Here is a 17,204-nt window from a genome sequence, read left to right as displayed (position 1 = left end):
GACTGCCTCACCAGCACTGACTACTCCTGACATGAAGGAAAGTGAGAACCTTTCTTCTGGTGGCACAATGCAACATGTTACCAGGGGTGGGTGAGGGAAAGGGGCAATAGCAGTTCTGAGCCACCACTGCCCCCCCCCCCGCTGCTGAAAACTGGCTATATATCTGTTGAGCAGGTTGGCCATTGGCCACAGGTTGGACCTTGTGGGGTCTTAAGATGGCCATAGACGCAAAGATCCGATTGTACGAATCGAGTATATGTACGATTTTCGGACCATGTGTGGAGAGTCCCAACATTTTTAGTCCGGCGGAGATCAGTTGTTTGATCGATCAGACAGGTCAAAAGATTTCTGTCGCCTGGCGATAATATCTCTGCATGTATTGCCGATCTTATGATATTTAGTGGGAGATTGTCACCGGATCTTTCCCCGATATGCCACTAACGGCATGGCTATTTCGGAGGTAATTCGAACGTTCGGCCGTATGGCCGAATGATCGAATTACGATGCGCCAAGGGGCTCTGACGGGTCGGTCAGTTAAAAATCAAACCTTCCCGATCGATATCGTGGCCAGATATTGATCGGGAAGACCCGTCGGAAGCCCCCATACACGGGCAGATAAGCTGTCAAATTGGTCCAAACGACCGATCTGCCCGTGTATGGCCACCATTAGGGTTGCCAACTGGCCAGTAAAAATGCTGGTTGATCCCAATTTTTTTCCCGAAAAGGTGGCAACCCTAGGGGCATCATTGCAGCCTTCTCCCGACTGGCTGCCTGCTTAGGCACCCATTATGATTTGCTTGTTGGCCCAGGGTTCAGGCACCCTGATGAGGCAAATTGGGCAAAGATTAGGGATGCACCGAATCCATTTTTTGGATTCGGGCCGAACCTTTTGCAAAAGATTTGGACGAATACCGAACCGGACCCTAATTTGCATAATCAAATTAGGGGTGGGAAGGGGGAAACATTTTTTACTTGTTTTCTGACAAAAAGTCACACAATTTCCCTCCCTGTCCCATGATTCAGTTCGGCCGGGCAGAAGGATTCGGCGGAATCCGAATCCTGCTGAAAAAGGCCAAATTCTGGATTCGGTGCATCCCTAGCAAAGATCCACATATTTTGACAAGGTTGCCATACAAGTAGATCTTGATGTGTATGCCAGCTTGAGACTGTATTGTGCAGTCATGGAACTAATGCAGAGGATGTGACAGCACCAGGGTGCACACCTAGAGTCAGGACTGGAACTAGACCTAGGAAGAAGAGACATGTGCCTAAGGTGGTAGGGAGAGCTAGGCACATACCTCTTCAGTAGCCCACCCCTATCCCAGGGTATCGTTCCCCCTATCATTTAACTCAGTCCCCTCAGCAGTCCTTGTGAGCACGCTCCTTCTCATGTGTACATGCTCGTTAGCACATTCGCACGGAGGATGGAGGGCAATAAAAGACACCTAGACTGCCTAGAGTGCCCAGCTGGCTTGGTCTGGCCCTGTCTAGGGTTGTAAGCTGGCCGGTATTTGACCAGCCTAGCCAGTAAATCACCAGCCAGGGCTGGGGCCAGTATTGTAGATAGATGTATTTGTAATACATTATGAAATCCTTCTTTCCCTGATAGACAGCGCAGGTCCATCTCTGCTCCACCCATTTCCCTGCTCCACGATGGCATCACCCCTCCCCAAGTAATGTCCTCCTAACGTAAAGGCCAGCATTATACCAAAAAAAGGTGGCAACCCTACCCACATCCCGAGTGCCCTCCTCCCACAGTTCCTGCCACAAGGCTTGGGCAGTTTTGACAGCATGCAACAGAAGCCCTAGAGGCACCTTGAGCAATTTGGAGGCTGGGTGGCAGTGAAAAAGGTGCCCAGGTCACCAGGCGCATACTGTATTTCATACTGGTGCCAATAAAACATAACTTATAGTTATGTTACAGGTGTTGAACATGTCGGTCAGACAGGAGAGGGGACGTAGTTGTTAATTCAGTTCTGCACATTATAGTTCAGCAACCATATAAACACAGGTGGTGTAGGACTGGATTCCCATGATTTCTAATGTGTTTTATGTTTCACTGTAACAGCTTGGGCAAGGATTTTTGGAGTAGGTTTGTGCTGTGAGAAGTTGCATGGGAAGGAGGACAAGATACCTGTAATAATTAAGAAAATGCTGTTTGGCAAGGAAAACTGAAAAAAAAAATGCCCCTCATGCACACACACCACTTTAAAGGGAACTTGTCACCCTAAGAAATAATTCCACATTAATTTCTATCATGTTAGTTGAGCAAAATAAACTTTACTTACACTATATTTATTATTTAAATGTTGTTTCCTTCAGTCTTGTAATTACACAATCACAGCAAGCAGGCAGGTGCTTCTCAACAGCTGCTCAGAGATCACTGAGCATATGAGTGTCACATACACTTTCCAAGATGGTGACCCCCTGTGACAAGTTTGAAGGTCTGGATCATTGCTGCTATCGAGAAGCTGAAACTTTAGGCTGGTATAATAAGTCCAGCATGTAAAATATGGTTGGGGGTTCATTCTCCTTTAAATCAGGTGTTACTGAATATATGATGAGGGTGATTAGTAGAAATGCAGCATGTCCCCTTTAAAGGGCTTGTTCATCTTACAAACACTTTTTTCAGTTGAGTTATTTTCAGATAATCAGAAATAAAGACTTTTTTCAATTGTTTTCTATCTTTTATTTTTTTTACCATTTTTCTCTAGTATTTCAGTCTGGCAGCTCAGTAATCCAGGTGCAGATTCTGAACTGTTACAATTTGCTACATTAATTGAAAAAATTTCTCAGCAACAGCTGTGGGATAATAGCAACTATTGTAGCAGCTGCCTTAAAAGAGGAACTCCACAAAAACATAAGCTTTTTAGAAAAAAAAAATATGCAGACTTTTCATGTTTTTTTATTGTTTGGAACAGTTCCCTAAGCCTAGCCCCCTGCTTATCAGACTACTGTGCTGAGCTGGCTTACTACTGTTACTTTAATGTTACTGTTTTAAAAATGACATTTTCCACTTCAATATTAGAAAAACTGTAAAGGTTTAACGTTTTATCAGAAAGTAATTGGAAAAAGTCTAAATTTCTGGTGAACTATGTGACAAAACAGCTAAACTGTCAAAAAGTGTTTGAAGGCAAACAACCCCTTTAAACGCTGCATTTTATTTTATTTTTTTGCTGAGACTTTGTCACACACCAATATGGTAGAATAAAGAGGGCCCTCTTTTCCTTCTTGTATTAGTTATTGTAAATATACTTTAAGCATATATTTCTATGAAAAGATAGTTGAACTGAAGTTGTGGTATACCTCTAAACTCTGATTCACAAGAGCAGGATAGTGCACATTGATCTATCATATTCATAATGCAACCAGTTATTCTCAAGCGATTAGCAGCAATTAATTCTATGAATTTTAATAATAAGTAAAATAAGAAAGCTGCTGTGTACATAAGTCTTAAATGTAGATACACAAATATCATCCAGATTTAGTTTTTTTGGAGGTTAATACTCCTTATGCACTTGTACAGTGTAAGAGACATTGCCCACATAGCATTAGGTACTAAAAAAACATTCTACATATGAATGCCAGAGGTCTACTGAACTGTGTGATGCCCAATATGCATAGATTTACCAAACTATTTGGCATAGCCACTCAAATGAAAACAGCGCATATGAATTTTCAAGTTGGACATGCTGGCTGCTGCAATATAAGCAACTGTTATGTGTATTATGTGCCATAATACCCCCTAACAGCACACACACACCCTAGAAAACCACACAAAAGTACACATTCTGACAAATCCAAAATGCATAAAAATACATTTTTCAACGGAAACTGTCAAACTGCAAAGCTGTGCTGAATGTAGCAGTTTTTATGAAATCTTGGGAACTTGTCACAAAGATTGCATTTTACCCCATCATATATCCCACATACCAGCAAACATTCTAGATATGAACGCCAAGGGTCTACCGAACAGTTTGATGCCCAATATGTATGGATTTACCAAACTGTGTGGCCCACAGAGGCACCCAAATGGATACAGGTTGCGCGTGCAACTATGTGTGAGTGCTATGAATGTGTGAAAGCCCCCTGATCCCCCTAAAATGTGTGTGTGTGTGTGTGTATGTGTAAATGTGTGTGTTAGTGCAAAAAGTGTGTTTTTGTAGTGTCACTTAATTGTGCAAGCAGGCAGGCAATGGTTCTAGAGAAGTGCGTCATACTTGATGATCAGGTGGGGGGTACCCTGGGAGCGCAGAAGTGTAGGCTGCAGCAGACATGTATTTTTCACGTGTCTGCTGCTCTTTAAGGGCCCCTGGCGGATTGTGCCCCTGGGGCCACTGGATGCTGGCTTTAAAAGTCACTCCTCTGCTTCCCAACCCTGCTGCAGATGTACTTAGAGGTACTGAGCATGTTTGTGGGCACAGGAAGCAGGACTCTTCACTGGTACTGGGTACTGTACCTAGTTCAGTGAGTCCTATGCATTAGACAATCATTTCTAGCCTAGTACTTTGCCAAAACATAAGCCTTATTTTATATTGTATTTAGTTTTGTTCCTTCAGAAAAATTGTGTTTTGAAGTAAAAAAAAAAAAAAAAAAATTTTAAAAAAAAGATAGAAAGAAAGTGTTTATTCGCCTTAAAAATAACTTTTAATATGATGCAGAGTGTGATATTCTAAGATAATTTGCAATTGGTTTTCATTTTTATTATTTGAGGTTTTAGTTATTCAGCAGCTCTGCAGTTTTCAGTTTCAACAATCTGGTTGCTCATGATTCAGGTTTCCGGATAATGGATACCATACCTGTATTGTCTTCAGTGACATTTTTTAGTCATTCAAAATCTTGTAGATCAAATGAAAAAAAATCTATATATCTTTATTACAAAATATTTTTTTTCATTAGCATGAAGCAATGTCATACTTACAGTACACATTAAAATACTTCAGTAGCATTACTTGGAGTTAACAAAATGGAGTTGGCAGCCCCAAATTAGTGGCAGTCCTCTTGGTATTATGCCTTTTAGTAGCTTTGGATTCCCAAACACATCCAAAAGCAGAACTGTCCTTAAGGACAAAATATATTGGAGTATGCCTTTTATAATAAAGGAAATTATTTTCTATTGTATATAAACCAATATACATAGAACATTCTTTACATCAATAAAAACATATATCTTGAGACAAGACATCTTGTTTAAAAGGTGTTACTGTTTGAAGGACAAGGTTTTATCATCAGTGTCCATTCTGTGAATCTGTCAGTGCTTTCTGTTGCTCTGGAAAAAAAATGAAGGAACAAAAAGCTGAAACATTTCAATTCAAGATGCTATTTTCATTAGCAGCTTTATAGCATGTAAGAGAAGTGTATTCACTTTAACATGTTCTAGAGTAGTAATTCATACAACCAATAATATATTTGCTTTCATCAACAACAATAAAAGAAATGTGCTAATTGGTTGCTAAGGGTTATATCAGATGTGTAGTCTAGAACCTATGTTTTTATCTAAATGATAAAATAAAATTATGAGAGGGAATGCTAAAGTGGTTTTAGGTAATGAAAGACAAAAGGTAAAGAACATTTAGTAAATAGCTTCTTTACAGAACAGAGTTAAAATATAAACAGAGAGAGTTCCCTTCGTCATTCATGACAACACAAGTGCAAGTTGTCATTACCCAGAAACAACGATTTCTATCACACTAAATTCAGGAGAAATAGTCTGCAGGGCACAATATATTACTGCTATAATAAGCATGCATAACTTTCATTTCTGGTTTGTTAGGAAGCAAGGTCTAGAAAAAGGAAACATGAAAGGCAGTGGAACTACAGCTTAAATGTCAATCTCTGTCACAAATTAAAGTGATTAGGAGAGTAGAACAACAAAAAAAGCCTAATTCACTGAGGGTGCCCAACTGTGGCACTCTTCACCACCATCAAGGTTTTACTTGCCTTATACAGTACAGGAAATAGAATAGTATTCCCTATTTCTGAGCTTTCTGGAAGGCTGGTTTCAGCATAACAGATCCAATACCTGTATATTTTTTTTGCAGGAAATACAATTGTGACTAATATTAGTTCTATTAAGTTACATAGGGATCTGTTCGCATTTTCTTTCCCTTTATTTTCTCAGTAAAAGAAATATTCTTATCAGCATCAAATTAGCCATTCTTTATCTGCATTTTCTGGCAATACTTCCCTGTGAAAAGAAAGACAAAAAGACGACCAGGGGAATTTTAAAATCATTACCTTGTTCACTGCACACTTCCTCCTTTCATTGCTAGGTTTTCTAATTGCTGAAGTGCATGAAGTTCTTCTTGTGAGAAAGGGGACACCTAAGAATAAAGTATATCAGAATATTTTATAACCACCCACACAACACAGCATTAGTGCTTGTACCCATTAGCTTGGGAATGATGAAGTGGTCATTTAAATGTATAATTTTCTATTTGCATCATCTCATTCTAAAGCTCTCAACAGAAATCAACTTAAGGCCCCCATACACTGACAAATATGAGCTGCCAACAGATTAAGCTGGCAGCTTATTGGGCAGTGTATAGGGCCCCGATCGACATCTGGCCAACTTTTGTCCAGAAATGAGTAATCAGGCCCTAGGGCCCACGATCGGATCAGCCCAATATCGGCCACCTCAAGGTTGACACATTGGGGAGAGATCTGCTAGTTTGGAGACTCCCTATGTCTTTTATTACTAGAATAAATAAATTCACTTCTTTAGTAGGTTAACATCACTCTTAGCATCTCCGTACAATAAAGACCAAATGCATGTAGCCTGTGTGTCATCACTTAATTGAAAGCCAGTATCTGCATTTATGAGTGCACTTTTATATTGTTAATTATGTTAAGGAATTTCAATTATTTATTTAAAATAAAAATCCATAAATGTATATACAAATTGTTGGATATAGTGATGTACTCTGTATAGAAAGATTGATAATATGGTAAAACTGGAATGGAAATGGCAGCTGAAATAGAAAAACTGGAAATGAAATGGCAGCTGAAATAGATCATATAATATTTAAATAGAACATTTAAATTGGTCAGCAAACCTTAATAAATAAATACCTGAAAATCAGTTTGTTGTTGTAAGTGTTGCACCATTTTCAATGTGTTGCCAATAGTCGCTTGAATACTGTCTACTGATTTTTGCTGGTCACCTGCAATAGTTTCCAACTGTGCAGATAAAGTTTTGAACCTTAATTTCACTGTTGCCAACTGCTCCAGTAATTTGACAGGATTTTCCTAAAAAGTTATTCGAAAGATGTTTCGTTGGTTTTAGATAGAATACATGATAAAAGAAGTTTATTAAACTCATCATTCTGTCCACTTTAACTTTTTAAGGTTCCTACTCTGCTATACTTAAATGCCACTTTGCAGCAGTGATATAAATAGAAGCCTTAAGACTTCCAGCTAAATGAATTATCAGGTTGTGACTCGATCTGTTGTTACAATTACATTATATATTGTGTGTGTATATATATATATAGCTATAGATATACACGCATACAATATTCTTTAATCTCTATTGTATGGATATGTTTGTTCTATAAAAGCATACTTTTAAAGGGGATGTTCACCTTGGTTTAACATACATATACAGGGCTATGGCACACAAGTGTTTATATGCTATTTTAAGCCCCATTTAAACATGTGCTACAGTTAAAAATGCTTACTTTAACATGCTTGTAGACAACCCGTCTACTTTGTGGGACTTCTTGAACCTAAGTGAGTGGGGATAGTTCCAAATCCCACCTGACTGTTCTTTCTTCATGAACCACCCCTTTACCCTTACTCTGTATTGACAGGTTGCAGAGATGTCAGTTGAAGAAGCGCTGCCACTGGTACACAATTCTGTTTGTCACTAAAAATAAAATTACCAAAAGAATGGAAAATTGGTATAAGTAGGGCCGGTGTGGATTACCATTACACAGCAAAAGTAGAAGTAGGCTATTGGAGAGCACAATAAACATGCAATGAAAAACGCAATGAACACGATACTATCAGTGGGACATCCTGATAATTGTAAAGCAGCAGGGAGTGGACACAACTGAAATAAATGCATATGGCCAGCATAAAGCAGACAATGCCCTCGCTGACTTCTAGCTACTGCTTATGTAGAAGGCTCATGCAAAGAGGCTTAATAACACTAGCGACCTTCTCTGTGGTTAGGTTCCTCTACAAGTGTCTTTTAGAAACGGCACTGTGGTTCACATAGCATATCTAATGTAAGTAAAGAAACTTTAGTAAAGGTGAACTTCCCCTTTAAAATATCAACTGCAAAGCAGGCCAAAGCGTATTGCTAGAAGAATCATATTATGTATAATCCTTGTTTTATATGCTGAACAAATCATTTTGTGGTGATTTGAAATCTGGCTCCCGCAACAAAACCACAAAGCACTATCTTTAATTTTAAAAGTTGGCAGCATTCTTCATCAACTATCACAATGGCAGGTTTACACTTGACTTGCTGTGCACAACAAATGTGCTGCCTCTAGAATGGTTCGTTACAATTAAATAACCAATGGGAAAACTTTGTTTACATTAAAATAATAATTGCATTAAAATACTAAAAAAAATAAATGCCCTCTAGCGATGTTAGATGTTAGAAATCTCATATTACCAACAGTGAAACCAAACTTTTACATCCCCTGATTTTAAGTTTTCCCTCATTGTACATTGTTGTTTTGTGGTCCCACCTATATATTATGCATAATACATTTCCCTGATTTTACACCATTTTTTCTGGTACCCTGGAAACATAAAATGGGGGTTCTGTACTACTGTATAGGATTAATACTAGATTGTCATTATTCCGATAAACTGATAAATAGTAGTCACTAGGACAAGAGGGTAATTTAAAGGAACAGTTACCATGTTGCAATTAATTTCAAATGTAACCTTTACCACCTGACTCTTTTTCTCTTATTTCATCCATATACAAAGGTCTGTAGATGACTGCCTATTGCTGTACTAGGAATTTGTGATGCGTTGGTTGGGCTTTTCCCGGCCTCCCACCACCTGTGCATGCCCGAGCCCCTTTTATAGACCCACAGTGACGTCACAAAAGGGGCGGGGACCAGAGGCGCACGTCTATAAAAGCTCAACCCAGAAGTCGGAAGCCGGCATTTGGAAGGTTGTGGGCAGGGAGAGCAGTCAGAAGAGCTCAACCTGCCCTCGACCCGGAAAGAAGTGTGCAAGGTTGGCCCGAACCCACCCGACCCACGGGTATCGGGCCGGCCCACACATCACTACTAGGAATGGATTACCTGTACAGATGCATCTTCCGGAAGACTTTTCCTTATCTCAAACTCCAGCTTTTGCTCAATATAATCCAAATCTGATTCGGCTTTTTGAAACTGAAATTGATAAAATTCTGCTGTTAAAATTTAGCAAAAGCGTCATTGTTCAAACAATGACATCATGAACTAAATACACAAACTGTTAACAGACAGGCAGTAAAGTATTTTCGTGCATTAACACCACCCCATAACCACCCCCTCCAGAAATGAAGACTAGTACAACTAGGTTGGTGGCTGCCATGTTGGTTGGGTTAGTAGGTTCCCAGCTTGGACTGTGATAATTGGTATACAGTGCATGCATACTAGCGATCAGGTCAAGGATTATTAAAAAAGTCACACAACCAAGTTTGAGATGTCAGCCAGATGCTGAAAGTTCAGCAACAAACTTACAAGACAGACAATGGAAATACATATAAATATGAGCAGTAGAAACAATTCAGTAGAAGATTTGTATTCAGGCCTAGTACCACTAGTAAGTTTAGTTTTAAATATTTGCATATATATTATTATGAATCATATATTCATCTTTTATCATTTTGTAAGCAGTCAAAACAAAGGGAAAGTAATCTTAATCAAAACAACTGAATTACACCAAAGCTATAACCAGAGCTTTAATCTCTGTTTCTAGCAGGCAGTGTTTCAAGGGGACACCGTTGCATTGATTAAAAAAAAAAGACACAAATTGAGCAGCCATATTTATTAGATTTCCAAAATTTTCCTTCAAATTAGCAACAAGGATTTTGTTAATTTTAGTTACACTAACAAAACATTTTATGAAAGGATAAGAAAGCTTATAAATACACTTCCTTCAGTAGTTCTTTTTTAGTTGCTTAAAAATTAAAAAAAATATATATATTATGCTTTGATTGTATTCCCAATGAATTGCAATAAATTATTTGTCACGAGTCAACATTTTACAGAGTTATATAGTAATGGCAAAATACAAACACACAAAAGAAAGGTAAAAGCAAGGGCCCTGCTCACAATCTAGATAGGATAATAAATAATTATCACTCTTTATTAATAAAGCCTTAGTATATTATATTGTGCAGCACAAGAATAATTTATATCAAGCCCTGCTCAAATGGAGCTTACACTCTACGACTATTTCTGTATCTAGGATCTTCATACCTTAAGTCTACTAGATAATCATGTAAACATTATATAAAGAAAGCTGGTTTGCTTCCAATATGGATTCATTATATCTTAGTTGGGCTCAAGTACAAGCTACTGTTTTATTATGAGAGAGCTTTCTGGAGAACAGGTTTCCGGATAATGGATCCCATACCTGTACCGTCAAGGGAAAATGCTTTGCCATCTGGATCCATTACAATTGTTGCATGTAGAACACTTTGCATGCATTAAGCAGCAATCCTAATAGCAAGAAAATAAATAAGATCAATGGCACGAGGAGATTGGTCAGCGGCAGCAAAAAACCGAGGGCAACAAATATCCTGAGTATTCCACTAGAGCCTATACATGTAAAACACTTATGCAGTGATCTTGGTTAAAGGGGTTGTTCACCTTTGAGTTAACTTTTTGTATGATGTAGGGAGTGATTTTCTGAGACATTTTTTATTATTCAAAGTTATTTAAATTTTTATTCTGCAGCTCTTCAATTTGCATTTTAAGCAATCTGCTAAGGTCCAAATTACCCTAGCAACCATTAATTGATTTAAATAAGAGAAAGGAATATGAGTAGGAGAGGGCCTGAATATAAAGATCAGTAATAAAAAGTAGCTATAACAATAAATTTGTAGCTTTACAGAGCATTTGTTTTTAAACGGCCCCCTTTTGAAAGCTAAAAAGTCAGGAGAAAAAGGCACAAATGAAAATCTTAAGTCACATAATTTGTAAACTATAAAAAATAAATAATGAAGACCAATTGAAAAGTTTCTTAGAATTGGCCATTCTAGAACATAATAAAAGTTAACCTGAAGGTTAAAGGAAGGTGGTTCACCTTCCAAACACTTTTTTCAGTTCAATTGTTTTCAGATTGTTCCCCAGAAATAAAGACTTTTTTCAATTACTTTCCATTATTTACTGTTTTTCCAAAATCGAAGTTTAAAATTGGATGTTTCTGTCTACGGTGTTTGAGTCTGGCAGCTCAGTAATTCAGGCGCAGACTCTAAACTATTACAATTTTGCAACATTTAGTGGTTACATTTCTCAGCAGCATCTCTGGAGTATTAGCAACTATTGTATCAATTCCAACAGCTGCCTTTAATGAAACCCAGAGATTCTGCTCAGCAGGGACAAAGATAATAAATGTATCAACTAAATGTATCAATTTAGAACAGTTTACAGGGTCGGCAACCCCCCCTCCACTTCAATATTAGAAAAGCTGTGATACATAGAAAATAGAAAGTAATTGCTATAGAAAGTTATTTCTGGTGATTTATCTGAAAACAACTAGTTGTTTGAAGGTGAACAACCCCTTTAATCACAAGAACATGCCTTCTTATACACTCTTGCTGCATGGAAAGTGTTTTACATGAGGCAATTCTAATGGAGCCACATGGGAAGGAATTTTTAGGAGAGGTCACCCACAGGTAATGCAAATAACCTTGTGTGCTTTTGCCCTTTAATAGTTACCTGCCAGTCTATTGTTGCTTCAAAACGTGTGCTAGACATTTCAGGTGGAAGAGATGGCATGGTCATTAAATTGCCCTTTAATGCCGTTGGAGGCAGAAAGGGGCAATTTTGGGGCCTTTTTCCACTTGGCAAAAGCAGAGCAGGCAATATACGTGAAATCAAAAAGTACAACAAAGAAATTCAGTTTTATTTTGTGACTGCAGACACACATAGTTATATTTAGAGTCCATTGTGTCTACAGACAACTCCATTGGTATTTGCTTGTTATGTGAGGATCTTCTGCTAGCAGATGCTTTGACAATACTATTGCACTGCTAGCTGTATAGTACAGTAGTGCAATAAAGTCAGAGCACACATTAGCAGAACAAGCTTCCAATTCAGATGACAGTGAGCGAAGCAGGACTGCAGACCTAGCCCACCAACTGAGAGACTAGCTGGAAAGAAAAAATAAACGCATTACTGTATCCAGTAAGAATGAGGTCAGTGGCCCTGGCCAATGCCCTTTTAACATTGCACTGCTTTTTTTGTGTGTGACCACTAGTAGTACAACATAAAAAGGGCACTGGACAGGCTCATAGGATTAAACTAGTTACATTTCATATACAGAACCGAACGTATTTTAAAAAGCCTGTCTTTTAAAGATTGGATATGGTAAGTGGCTATATCAAAGTATGGTTCGTAGTTCATTTCATGATCAACCAGTAAAATACGACATTGAAACGATGTACCTTGTGCACTGAGCCACTGTACAACACCCCTTGTGAATATGAACATCCATGCCTCCTAAATTATCTAGTTCCTTCGGCCCCTTGTCAATGACATCACAAGGCAAGGCCACAATGTACTGATTACCTTCTGCACATGCTGAATAATCAGTATCAGGCTTTATTTCCACTTCAATGCCAACTTTATAAAATAAATAAATAACATTAGTTTGACTTTCTAGCCTAAAAAAATCAAGTGTGTAGTTTAGAAACTGGAACTGGAAAAATTGGAATATTCTTCAACTCAAAAGCAAGGTATACCTTATGCAGTCAGTGCTTCATGTGAAGTTGAAGAACTATGAATATATGGAATTGGTTTCTGGAAACTACTACAGGCACCTGGTTTACAATTCATTCAAGAGTCCTGTGCTTTTTCTTTCCCTCTCAGTATAGCTTCCAGAGGCCTTTGCTACAAAACAGCAGGGCATTGACTCTATGGTGATGGAATCTGGCTCTCTTATAACTCATAAAGCTTTCATGTGCATTTCTTACACCAGACTGGGGGTGGATCAGGGTAAAGGGCTTTCTATTTGACAATAGGCTGTATTTTCTTACTAAAACAATACTTATTTTAAAGGAGACATTTTGTGTAAAAAAATAAGAATGTACCAGTGCATTATACTCATTTAGATATAGAAGAATTGTGCTTAAGAAGTAGTGTTTCAGGCGATTTATTGAATATTTCTGCAAAAACCCTAATAATCCCTCCCTTCTCTTCCACTTCCTGAATTCCCAGGCTGTGCAGGGGAGCCCCCGGCTCTCAAATCACTGCACTGTAGGACAGGAACCAATCAGCAGCTAGCAGGACCTGATAGGAACTGAAGCATGTCTGTGCTTGTGTTATTGCAGGCCTGTGATTGGCTTTCCCCCTCCTATTGTGCTTCTGGCAGGGACGCCCACCCCTCATTTGAAACACAGACAGGGACCAGAGAACATCTATAGGGAGTTCCAATAAAGGGGCTATTTTTAAAGATACTATTAATTTTTTAGCACTATGTAAAAGTAACACCATATATTACAGATTGAAAACCTTACAACCCAGAGGTCTAACTAAGGACAATGGCTTGATTATTGGTCAGATATTAAGTCACAACTACAGGATTATCAGGTATACAAAATGTTGTATAGGGATTCTATATTTGGATATAAAACAATTGATGTTTTTGCGGATTATACATTTGATAAGAATATGGTGATGTATTTGAAGGTTCCACTCCCACAGACAGCACTTTTTATGTTCTCCTCAAGATACACAGGACTCACCAGGCTGTCTGATTGTGGCAGGTACCTAATTCGGTGTTTTGTGGTAAAGAACTTTCTTACATTAAAGATAAGTGTGATTTTTTTTTTTTTAGTTAAGTCCATGAAAAAGAATGCCTCTGTAATATTAGCTAGCAGAGACATTACAAGTTTGTATACATCCATTCCACATGATGGAGGCTTCTAAGCCAATTTCAGCTAAATCTACACCTTATACTGAGGAGATTTCTTTGTTCATTAGTTTGCTCTGCTTTATACCTCATGACAATTATCTCCAATATTTACATACATATTACTAACAATTGCAGGGGATGGCCGTGGGCTCCAATGTCGCCCCTCTTATGCAAAAGCATATATGTGTTCATTTGAGGACGTCTATGCTAATGTACAGTTTAATAGCCTGGTGGATATGCACTGACGACATGTTTGTCCTCTAGAGGGCGGCATGGAGTCATTGGTACATTTAGTTAATGTTAGCAATTCATCAAGTTTACTTCATGACATCAGCTTTAAGGTGTAAAACATTTCTTCTTTGCAGATTATGCTGCTTGACTACAATAAAACTATTCATCATAGGTGCAGATTACTAGTGCACTTCTACTAGTCATACATTTTGTGATCGAGCTTTTGCTTATTTTCAGTGGTCAGTTTAGAATATTGTGTGCCACATGTCCTTAGTGGTAATGTACACAAATCATAAGCAATAGATTTGTGGGATATTCAGGTCTATTGGGCCTGTAACTGTTAGAGGTGATCTATCTTGAAAATTTAAATTTAATATAGGCTTCATCTCACTGAAGACGCTTTCTAAATACAATCAATTAAATATTCTGTACTGTTTCAGAAATAATCAAGTCTTCAGCATCTCACTCTCCACATCCTGCCACTATTTATGCTCTCTTCATGTGGAGGTCTGGGTCAGATTTTGATTGACAGATAGGTCTAATATGTCTTTTAGGGGGCTCCCTTTCTTAGCAGAATAACTCAAATAACCAACTTCAGCACAAACAAAAGGTAACAAAATAACAAGACTGTGGCAAACACCCTGCACAGAGAGAAACAAGATTTCCATCCAAGCTGGTTATTTTTAAAAAGAGTGAGCACCTAGGTTAAAGGGCACCTGTTGGGTAAAAATGTTATCCCCAACCAAAGATGCAGGCTAAAGAGTCCACATTCCGGTTGGAGATATCCGTATTTTTTTTTAAAAAAAATGTCCCGACAGCGCTAGGCTACACGCACCGGGAGGCAGCTCCCGGAGCAAGCAGCCATTTCCTGTCATTAGCTTGCGCATAATGAAAATGTGCCCCTAATTATACGCATGCGAGTTACCGGACATGACTGCTCGCACTGGGAGCTCCTGGTGCGGGTAGCCTAGTGCTGGCGGGGTATTTTTTAAAAATACGGATATCCCCAACCGGAATGTGGACTCTATTAGCCCGCATCTTTGGTTGGGGATAACATTTTTACCACATAGACAGGGTCGGACTGGGGGTCCCGAGTCCCACCGGGACTACTGTCCAATAGTGATGTTCAGGGCGACCGGATACCCGCGGGTCGGGCGGTTTCGGGTCGACCTCGCAGTGCTCCTCGCGGGCGGGTTGAGCTCTTCTCCTGCTCTCCCCACCCACCACCTTCAAATGCCGCCATCCGACTTCCAGTTTTATAGTGTCGCGTCTGCTAGCCCCGACCCTTTTGTGGTCAGCGGGGCGGGTCTATAAAAGGATCCCCAGAAGCTGGTTGCGCGGGTTAGAAGCGGGTATCGGGGAACCCTAACCCGCACATCACTACTGTCCAGGGCCCCCTCCGAACCCCCACCGTGATGCGACGAGCGCCTGCTTGAAAGGCAGATGGTACTGTGCGGCGCCTAAATAAAAAAATTTTTTGAACAAAAGCTCGGGAGAGGGGTCTGGCCTGGCGGGGGCCCATTTAGGGTCGGGGGCCCACCGGGTTGTCTCCAGGTTTCCTGCAAGACCAGTCCGACACTGTCAGCAAGTGCCCTTTAAGGGTGCTACCCCCCCCCAAGGATGAATTAGACCTGTCAATCAAACACCGACTCCACCTACTGCATGAAGACCAAATGAGGAGAGACATGGGGGGGGGGGGAGTTAAGATTAACTTGATTATTTCATAAATGGTATAGAATTTTTAATTGATTTTATTTAGAAAGTTTCTTATTTCAGCAATATGAAACCAATATTAAATTGTCATTTTCACCATAGATCCCCCTTTAAGCGACATGGGCACCTTAACAGTAATTTATTGTATCAGGTCAAAGGGCTCCATCATTGACCTATGTATTACCACTTGTATTTTGTGATACTAGCCTTGTCGTTAAATGGCGCAGGGTGTGAGTGGAATTAACGTGGCACAGGCACTTAGTGATAGAACCATACAGCACAAATCTAGTGGGTGTAAGAGGTCAGCGCATGCTGAACAAAATAAGAAGAAATATGGCAGCGCGGGCGGAAAATAGGGGGGGTTAATCGGTAAGAGAGCATGTCTCCAGCCATTGACATGGAAAACCTACAACTTTCTGCAGCTATTCCAGAAGCCGCGCCTGGGAACAGATGTGAACAGCCGAGAAGCAGCGAATTAGGGCAGAATGGCGAGAAGCTAGGATGGGAGGGCCCAGGGGAGGCGGCCCTCAGCTCCCGCCATTTCAGCAGGATAAATGCCCCTCCGGCAGCGAGTTTAGCCCTTCCGCGATCAGCTCAGGCGGCCATCATTCCTGCAATGAAGCAACTGCGTTACCACACTAGGGCTTCGGGGGCTGCGCTTCCCCCGCGCTTTGGCGCGTTACGCAAAGACATTTCTCCACACATTGACATTTATGTTTTACAATATCCGCCGCCCCATCAAATTTGTCTTCGCAAGCCCCCACCCCCGCTCCTCCCATACACTGAGCGAAACAGCACATCCACAAACAAGCGGAGCGTAAACTCCGAGCTTATCTGGGGCCTGCGTACACACCCTTATCACCGCCGTCTTACCAGAGCTTCCAGCTTATTGACTGCTGTCTCCATGTTGAATAGTTTACATTCCTCAGGCGGACCCGGGAATACTAGCGGGGGAGGACGAAGGGGAGGAGCCCATATTGTGGGAAAAGCGAATATGGTGTAGAAAAAAAATCCACGCAGCTGATTGGACAGCTGTCACTTGCATTAAGCCTATGAGAAGACATAGGTCGGAAAAGCCTCAGTGCCATTGCCCGAAGCTTAATATAAACCGTCTCATGAGACCGTCTCCACAATTGGTCTAAAGCCAAGCCGTTCGGCGTGGT

The 17,204-nt window shown here is 39.9% G+C and overlaps 1 protein-coding gene across 2 annotated transcripts; it reads right to left on the bottom strand.

The window, feature by feature from the left end:
• Positions 1-4,851: 4,851 nt before the first annotated feature.
• Positions 4,852-17,087, bottom strand: ska2.L (spindle and kinetochore associated complex subunit 2 L homeolog). 2 transcript variants are annotated; one of them, XM_018246897.2, is made up of 6 exons: positions 16,915-17,037; positions 10,594-10,679; positions 9,273-9,362; positions 7,072-7,248; positions 6,238-6,323; positions 4,852-5,269 (listed from the first exon to the last, which is right to left on the bottom strand). In XM_018246897.2, exons 2-5 carry the CDS (start codon positions 10,621-10,623, stop codon positions 6,243-6,245), a joined length of 378 nt encoding a protein of 125 aa, XP_018102386.1. In that variant the 5' UTR covers positions 10,624-10,679; positions 16,915-17,037; the 3' UTR covers positions 4,852-5,269; positions 6,238-6,242. The 2 variants fall into 2 exon arrangements, with proteins under 2 accessions (XP_018102386.1, XP_018102385.1); XM_018246896.2 differs by lacking the exon at positions 10,594-10,679 and having other exon boundaries at positions 16,915-17,087.
• Positions 17,088-17,204: the final 117 nt, after the last annotated feature.

This window comes from Xenopus laevis, chromosome 2L (genome assembly GCF_017654675.1).
Source record: "Xenopus laevis strain J_2021 chromosome 2L, Xenopus_laevis_v10.1, whole genome shotgun sequence".
NCBI lineage: Eukaryota > Metazoa > Chordata > Amphibia > Anura > Pipidae > Xenopus > Xenopus laevis.
The sequence above is the reverse complement of the archived record's forward strand: the minus strand, read 5'-3'. Positions and strand labels throughout refer to the sequence as shown.